This window comes from Triticum dicoccoides, unplaced genomic scaffold, assembly GCF_002162155.2.
Source record: "Triticum dicoccoides isolate Atlit2015 ecotype Zavitan unplaced genomic scaffold, WEW_v2.0 scaffold97910, whole genome shotgun sequence".
NCBI lineage: Eukaryota > Viridiplantae > Streptophyta > Magnoliopsida > Poales > Poaceae > Triticum > Triticum dicoccoides.
Window position 1 is genome coordinate 16,571 of NW_021314941.1, and position 9,025 is coordinate 25,595.

The 9,025-nt window shown below is 54.9% G+C and overlaps 1 protein-coding gene across 1 annotated transcript; it reads left to right on the forward strand.

Annotated features, from left to right (window-relative positions):
* Positions 1 to 7,801: 7,801 nt before the first annotated feature.
* Positions 7,802 to 8,701, forward strand: LOC119348619 (low molecular mass early light-inducible protein HV90, chloroplastic-like). Its single transcript, XM_037616613.1, has 2 exons — positions 7,802 to 8,109; positions 8,208 to 8,701. Exons 1-2 carry the CDS (start codon positions 7,945 to 7,947, stop codon positions 8,559 to 8,561), a joined length of 519 nt encoding a protein of 172 aa, XP_037472510.1. The 5' UTR covers positions 7,802 to 7,944; the 3' UTR covers positions 8,562 to 8,701.
* The last annotated feature ends 324 nt before the right edge of the window (positions 8,702 to 9,025 follow it).

The following is a 9,025-nucleotide window of genomic DNA, read 5'->3' on the forward strand; positions in this document are numbered from 1 at the left end:
CTGGTATGTATTTCGGCGATCTTGATTGTCTTTTTTTATACAATGCAAATTACTTGTTTAAGTATGTCTGCACGTTGGTAGTTATCAAGTAAAATTTGGTGTTGTCCCAACTCCCAAGGAGCGATGATTTTTCATACAAAACTGCATGAATGCAAGCTAAATCAATTCATTTAGTTATACAATGATTGGTCATGTTCATATATCTTAAACATACATATGATAATGTTCTGTATCAAGGTACTTCATGCCATATTTTTCAACTGTTTGATTATCAACTTTATCTACCAGGCGTGTATGTGGAATTGTTCAGCACTATTTGCAATAGCTAGACACACCCTATTGCAAATACTTTTTGTCTATTCGAGCAAAGCTAAATTAGAGTGAAATCTAGATATAAAACTCTCCAATAGTTTATGAGACACGAAATATTTCTGGCTTCACCATCATCTCGCCCCACCCCCCCCCAATGTCTAAATCCTGGCTCCGCCCCTGACCGCATGAATCCGTACGTGGTTCTTACTCACTCCTACGGATTTCAGGGAGCCATTGGTTACTGGGTGCAACCAGTGGAAGATGGTAGCACAGGCTATACTCAACCGGTTTGGATGGCGGTCGCATAACAGGATAAGAGTCTAGGGAGCCTGTCCTTTTCTTTGTCATACCGGTTGTAATCTTGAGCATTCACATTTATTTTCCCTTTTGCTCCGCTTGCAAGCTGTAATACTTTTATTACTTTGTGATATTGACACATCAGTACCCCCTTCGCGGTTGCCGATGGCTCACCCATCGCCCCCCTCCAGCCCCGCGCTGGCGCCGGCGGCCACGGCCCCCTCCGCCGCCCCCGCCGGCCAGCCTGCCGCCTCCTGGTTCATGCCCCTCCTGCCCCCTCCTCCCAGGCTGCCGGCCGCTGGCTCGGCGCGCCCCGCTTCTCTGTCGCGGTCGACGGGTGGATCGTGGGCGGATCTGGTGTCGCCACCTTCTCATGGCCGCGGTGCTGGGGCCGCGACGGGCTCGGAATTCGTCCCTGAGTCGCCCCTTGGTGCCGGTCTGCGGGGGTCTGGTTCGGTCGCTCCATCGACTCGAGCTGCGGCTGGATCGGCGCGAGCTGCGTCTGGATCGGGCATTCACTGCGAGGCGGGTGGCGGCAATAACTGCACCGTGGCGGGAGCGCGCTCCAGCCCATGTCCACCAACGGCCTGCTCTTCAATGCCGACGACAAGCGCGGGGCGCGAGGCGGATGTGACCGGAGCCTGGCATCTCGTCAAATCGCGGCGAGGCCCACGCCGCCCGGCTTTGCCTGCCCAAGCATTCACGTCGTCCCCCATCCCGTGGTGGCTTAAAGGGCATTGCTGCCGCTGCCTTGCTCCTGGACACCGCACCTCAGCTTGCCGTGAGCCATTTCGTTGCTCTCACTGCCTGCAAAATGGCCATCGAGCTCGTGGTTGCAAGAACAAGTGGCGTCCATTAAGCTCCCTGTCGTGCCTCGCCTTCATCCCTCGACCGCCACTTCCCCGACCAGCTGCCGCGGCCGTTCAAGATCTCGTTCCCGTCTTCGGCCCGGGACGGGGCTGGCCTCTCCCCCAACCCCCTCCGCAGTTGCTGTCAGGCGACACCAACCCCGCCATGTCAAGGCTAGGTGACGCGGCCAACCGGCCGGGGGAAGACTTCGTCGTGGTCCCTGCCACGCCGGAGATGCAGGCGGAGTCGGCGCTGCTCTCCACCAACGCTGTCGTGGCCTGGTTCGAAGGGGTCCGTGAGGATGTCCCTTGCCACACCGTGGCCGCTGCGTTCGCCGCCACCTTCGGCTTCCGGCCGGCGGACGTGAGTGTTGTGCGGCACTTTCCCGAGCAGTACCTCGTCAAGTTCATGTACCCGCACAATTGCGCGGACACCGTCAACCGTGGCGACTTCCTCGTCGGCAACTCCTCTCTCTTCGTCCGCGCCTGGAGGCTTGAGGCGCATGCTGACAATGAAGACATGATGTACCACGTCCGTTTGTGCATCGAGGGGATCCCGGTCCATGCCTGGAATGAGTACGTCACTTCGTTCGTCATCGGCCGTCGGTGCTCCCTCGACTACATCGAGCAGCGGTCTCTGCGCCGGGAGGACACGCGCGACCTGTCGCTCTGGGCGTGGACGTCCGACCCCAACGCCATTCCTAAGGTGAAGTGGCTCACGCTGCCCGCCCGCGGCCACCGGCGCGGCCTGAGACACCGTGTGCTGCTGCACCTGGACCTGCTCGAGGACCACTCCAAGGTGCGGGACGATGACGTCGACCCACCACCTCCTGACCTCTACGAGTACACCTGGTTCCGCCGTATAGTGGACGGCATGGTGCGGCGGGGTGACAGGCGTGCTGGTCAGGCTAGTGACGTCCAGCGCCCGGCGCGGCGCAACGACGACGATGACCGTGGCGGCCGCCGCGGCCGTGATGGCCACCGCGCGCAGGGCGGTTGGCGCGACCGCATCTGTCGCTCCCTGTCCAGGGGCGCCCGTGACCGTCAGCGGCAAGATGGCCAGGAGAGGTCCCGTGATCGCTCGAGCGGCATGGGCGGGAGGCGCCATGGCGCTGAAATTGTGGCCGCCCTGGGCGACGTTGCGCCGGCCGAGGCTCCCTTGGTCCTGACGGGCTCTGGCTCCGCTAGCAACGACGGGGCATGCGCCTTGGAGCTCCAGCCGGTGCGTGGCCGCAACCCGGCACGCCAAGGCTCGCCGCGGGCTGCGCGCAGACGCTCTCAGGAGAGCCTTACGCCACCGGTCTCGCCCCCGCTTTCCCCCACGTCGGTGCTGCCTCGTCTTGCTCGCTCCAGGAGGGACGAGGCTCGGACTGTGACAACACATCTGGCGGTCCCATCCTCGACGGTGTTGCAGCTGTGCTCACCAACGCACCTGCCCCCTCCTCTGTCGCCGGTGAAGCCACCTGGGTTCGAGGCATCGCCCCCCCCTCCCCGCTCATCTCCAGTGGGCCGCTTCAGCGCACGCCATCCCCGGTGCGGCTTCGCAGGGTTGCTGCTGATCTGCAGCCAGCTGGGGTTGGCCTGTCCGTGCTCTTTGAAGATCGGCAAGAGCCCTTGCTGCCCTCCCCTGCATCAACGCCTCCCAGGCCTCCTGCTGCGTGCCGTAAGACTCTTGCTGGAGTGAGCATTGCCCGGACAAGTGCGGGCCTCTCGCTGCACAGGACCAGTGCGAGGCTCAAAGCTGCTAGCAGAACAAGGGTGGTGCTGGCGCCGGCGGCTAAGGCGGCTGAGATCCTGGTTGCTCGCAGTCTGGGGATCGTCAAGGACGGAGAAGACATCACGGCCAAGGCCCTGGATGCATTTGCTGACCGTTTCAAGGAGCAGTTGCCGCTGGAGGTGATCTCTGCCATGCGAGATTTGTTCAAGTTAGATGATGTGCAAGCAATGGGTGTGGAGGACGCCCTCATCCAGCACGGAGGGGAGGGTGCTATGGACGTGGAGAGGATGGAGGATGCCGCTGCTGCTCTGCAGGCCTCCACCTGAGCAAGTTGATGTCTTTGAGTTGGAATTGTTCTCTATGTTAGCTAAATCCTGGTCCATGTGTGTTGGTCCGTGTAAGTGTAGTTGGGTTGCATGGCACAAGCATAACCGTAGCTGGGTTGTGTGTGGCATGTGGCCAAGTTCGGAAGTGTACTCCATGTTGCCATGTTAGTGCAACTTATCAATGTTATGTGTTGGAATGTCCGGGGCCTCAACTGTCCGGATAGACGAGCTACTGTCAGCGCCACCATTGCTGCTTCTTCTTGCCATATTGTGTGTCTACAGGAGACAAAGCTTCACAATGTCGACATCTTCACAGCCTCCTTCTTAGGAGGGAACAGACTGCGCAATTTTGCGCAAAGGCCGGCGGACGGCACTCGTGGAGGCATTTTGCTGCTATGGGACGATCACCTTGTGGAAATGTCTAACATCACAGCTACCACCTTCTGCCTGTCCGCCATGGTCCGTATTCGTGACTCCGAGGTGCAATATAAGCTCACCACCGTGTACGGTCCCGCGGACTCTTCTCGCAAAGATGCCTTCTTCGCGGAGCTTATCAGCCAAAAACCGCCCAACGGTATGCCATGGCTTGCGGCTGGGGATTTCAACCAAATTTATCGTGCAAGAGACAAAAACAAAAGACATGTCAACCGAAGTAGAATTAATCGGTTCCGAGCGACACTGCAAAGTTGTGAGCTTAAAGAGATACACTTGCAAAATAGGAGGTTCACTTGGAGCAACGAGAGGGAAAATCCGACTATGTGCAAACTGGACTCGTTTTTCTGCAATGCCGAGTGGGACACCACTTTCAGCACTCATCTGCTTCACGCCCTCTCGTCCTTGCTATCCGATCACTGCCCGCTTCTCCTCGCGATGACAAGGGGCCTCGGAGGCCTAGAACCTTCAAGTTTGAAAAATTTTGGATTGCTATGCCCGGCTTTATGGAGGTGGTCAAAAAGGCTTGGATCGAGCCGCTCGAGCATGTTGAGCCATATCAAGTCCTGTTCCATAAACTCAAGAAGGTGGCTCTCCGCCTTTCCGAATGGAGTAGGGGCCTTTTCATCAAGGCAAAGGTTCACCTACATGCCGCCCTATTGGTGATCCTACGCCTCGACATTGCTCAAGAGACCCGTCAACTCTCCCCCGAGGAGAGTGACCTTAGGGCGAGGCTTAAAAGGAGGGTCATTAGCTTGGCCGTGCTTGAGAGAGCTCGGAAAAAACAAAGTGCGAGAATTGCTAACCTCAAGGAGGGTGATGCCAACACCAAGTTCTTCCATCGCCGGATTAATGCTAGAAGTAGGAAAAATCACATTCATAGGCTAAAGCATGACCAAGGGTGGATCACCGAGCATGACGCTAAGGAGAAGCTCATTCTGGACCACTTTTCTGAAGTGATGAAAAAAGGGAACACATGCAATAAGGATCTAAATTGGGAGGAGCTCAACTTAGAGGTACATGACTTGCACGGCCTTGACTCACCCATCACCGTTGAGGAGGTACGTGAGGCAATCAATGACATGCCAAGTGACAAGGTGCCCGGGCCGGACGGCTTCACTGGAGCTTTTTTTAAGAAGTGTTGGGACGTCATTAAATTTGACATGATGAGGGTGATACACCAGTTTGACTCCCTGCACACATCTAGTCTCCACTGGCTCAACTCTGCAAATATAGTGTTGTTGCCCAAGAAAGAGGGCGCGGAGGGGATTGCTGACTACAGGCCCATTAGTCTCATTCATGCCGTCGCCAAGATTATCGCAAAAATTCTTTCCATCCGTCTCGCCCAGGACATGAACAGCTTGGTCTCCAACGCCCAAAGTGCATTCATCAAGAGCAGAAGCATCCACGATAACTTCATGTGTGTCCGGAACTTGGCTCGTAGGCTACACAAATGTAGGACTCCATCTCTCCTGTTCAAGCTAGATATACGCAAAGCCTTCAACTCAGTCAGATGGGAATACATCCTCGACCTCCTTCGGCGGAGGGGGTTTCCCCCCAAGTTTCGGGATTGGATTGCGGCTCTTCTTTGCACATCATCTTCTAGGATTTTGTTAAATGGGGTGCCTGGCAATCCCATCAAGCACAGTAGGAGCCTTCGGCAGGGGGACCCCCTATCCCCGCTCCTTTTTGTCATTGCAATTGACACACTCCAGCAACTACTGGAGCTGGCAACCCGAAAAGGACTACTCCACAAAATTCGTGGGAGAGGGATCATGGTGCGAACTTCACTCTATGCAGACGATGCGGCTGTTTTCATGGCTCCAATCAAAAAAGATATTGACAACCTCTCAGCCATTTTGAGCGGATTCGGGGAGGTCACCGGGCTATGCACCAATTTTCACAAGAGCTCGGTTGTGCCCATTCGATGCAACCACCTAAACCTGGAGCACATTCTGCAAGGATTGCCAGCTATCAGGGCGTCCTTCCCCATAAGATACTTGGGTCTTCCATTGTCCGTCTGGCAGCTTAAGAAGGTGGATTTGCAATTTCTTGAGGACAAAATTGCGGGCAAGTTGGTGACATATGAGGGGCAAAACATCACCACCATTGGACGAACGACCCTTGTTAAGTCTGTCGCCACCTCGCAAGCGGTCTATTTCATCACATCTTTGGTCATACCGCCGGGCATTCTTCACAATATCAACAAACTGGAGCGGGATTTCCTTTGGTCGGGATCGGATAAGACGACGGGCGCCAAGTGCAAGGTAAACTGGGACATGGTTTGCCGCCCGTGCGAATATGGCGGCCTTGGGGTTCTCAACACCGATAAATTCGCGCGGGCCTTGCGCTTGAGATGGCCATGGTTTGAGTGGACGGCACCACAAAAGTTGTGGATGGGCTTGGGAAATCCATGTAATGAGGAGGACCTTGACTTCTTCTATGCGTCCACGACCATCACCATGGGGAACGGCGCTAAAACGCCTTTTTGGGATTCTCCCTGGCTCCATGGGTGCAAGCCTAAGGATGTTGCCCCGCTCGTCTTTGCGGCCTCCTCAAGGAAGAATTGGAAAGTGCGGGAGGCCCTACAAAATAATGCATGGATCCTCAAGCTCAACACCTCCACGGTTGTCTCCGTTGAGCACATCCGACAATTCTTCACGCTATGGGCACTTGTGAACGATGTGCATCTGGACGCACTCTCTGAAGATACTATTGTGTGGAAGCATACGACAAGCGGGCACTACACTGCGGCCTCCGTCTACAAGGCCCAATTTCTTGGCTTGGTTCTCTCTTCCATGGACCAAATGGTTTGGAAAGCTTGGGCGCCACCAAAGGCTAAATTCTTCGTTTGGTTGGCTATCCAAGACAGAATTTGGACCGCGGATAGACTGCAAAAACGTGGATGGCCAAATTGTGGTCTTTGCACCCTCTGCAAGGGAGAGCAAGAAAGTGGACCGCATCTTTTCTTCAAATGCCGCTTCACTATTAGGCTATGGAACTTGGTCACGGCAAAACTTGGGCTTCATCATATGGACACCTCTACGTGGCATGTTGAGAGTTCGGTTAAGGAATGGTGGACAAATAGGACCGGCGCCGGAGTCCCCAACAGAAAGGCCATGGCCTCTCTAACCATGCTCGTGTCATGGACTAGTTGGAACGAGCGGAATGCGCGTGTTTTCCGGAACAAGAGTGCTCCACCACCAATCTTGCTAAACAACATCATCTGCGAGGCAAACCTTTGGATCACCGCCGAAGAAAAAAATTAGGGAACATTATTTTGCGTGAGTAATCTTCCATGCCATGTAAAAGTGTGCCCTTGTAACAAACTCTATCCTCTTCTTATTTAATAGATGAGGCAAATCTTTTGCCTCCGTTTCGAAAAAAATAAATTACTTTGTGATACTTCGGAACTTTTTAATAAGATGGTTGCATGCATCGTTCCGATGCAGAGGCCGTGGGCATGCCTCCTCTTCCAAAAAAAAAGGAAAGAAAGAACTCACGCGAGTACAACAATGGCCGTCGAGAAGAAAGTTTACATGCATGCTTTCCTGCCTGCGAGGTTCCGAAGTTCACATAACGTACGTTTTTCTCAAGGTGCTTTTGATTAGCTCGGGCGAGAAACAAAAACCGAATCACATAGAGCTGCGTGCCGACACAATCTTGTCCTCTATGCTTTGCAACTTGTCTGACTGTTTGGCGGGTTACGAAGGAAGCCCTCCGCAGGTTGGCCTCCACGTCTGCGCACTCGCTGCCTCGCTCCACGTCGAGGCTATTCATTTCATGGCCGAGAGCCGCTCGCGACGTGGGCACCGCCGCGGCCACCTCGTCACGGGTTGGCTCGCGCGGAGCGTGGCCTATAAAATGTGCCCACTCACTCAAAACAATACACCAGCAAACACTCGGCGACACACGACAAACAGCAAGTACTAGCAATCATCTAGCCGATTCTTCCCTTGCTGCAGCATCTGTAGCTTCCTTCTCGCCTTCGTTCACCTTCCGCGGCTGATTAATGGCAACCATGATGACCATGAGCTCCTTCGCCGGTGCCGCCGTCCTGCCGCGTGGCTCGGCCGGCCACTTCGGTGCCCAGTCTCTGCCAGCACTGGGCCGACGCGCCCTCATCGTCAGGGCACAAACCGAAGGCCCGAGTGCACCACCGCCAAACACACCCAAGGTACGTATCCACATAAGCAACACAGTGCAGTGTTAGTTAAGCCTCTACATAGTGTTACTCGGTTTGTGCCAGGTTTCTGATATTTGTTCCTGACACAGGCGAGCACCTCGATCTGGGACGCGCTGGCGTTCGCCGCACCCGCGCCGGAGCGCATCAACGGGCGGCTGGCCATGGTGGGTTTCGTGACTGCGCTTGCCGTGGAAGCAGGCCGTGGCGACGGGCTCCTCTCGCAGCTCGGCAGCGGCACCGGGCAGGCGTGGTTCGCCTACTCCGTGGCGGTGCTGTCTGTGGCGTCGCTGGTGCCACTGCTCCAGGGCGAGAGCGCTGAGGGCAGAGCCGGTGCCATCATGAACGCCAACGCGGAGCTCTGGAACGGCCGCTTCGCCATGCTCGGCCTCGTCGCGCTCGCCGCCACCGAGATCATCACCGGCGCGCCCTTCATCAACGTGTAAAACTAGCTTTGTCGTGGACCGGATAACACAACCTGTACCTAGGACATGTAAATGATGAGAATTGATCATCCTCATATTCTTTGTAGTGCTTATACTAATTAAAGACAGTTCATACTACGGGAGCTGCTTTGTTTCTCATTCGAGATCTTCTTTTCACGTACTGAAATTTGCTTCTTTATCGTGTACCTTAGTATAATCGATAAGGGTCATTTCAACTTTGGCACAGTCTTTACCTAGTGTTGCATTCGGTAAAGGGTGTTTGGCATATACCCTTCGCACAAAGCAGAGTATACTGAGTTTCTTACCTGGCAAAGGCTTTGCCGAGTATCAAAAGAGGGTATTCGGCAAAATAAAGTGTTTGGCGGCAAGATGATGCAAATTTTACTTGACACGTGTCTCAGGTGCTTTGCCGAGTTTTTCTTTACCTCCACCAATGGTCATTCAGCACACGGATCATGTGTTTC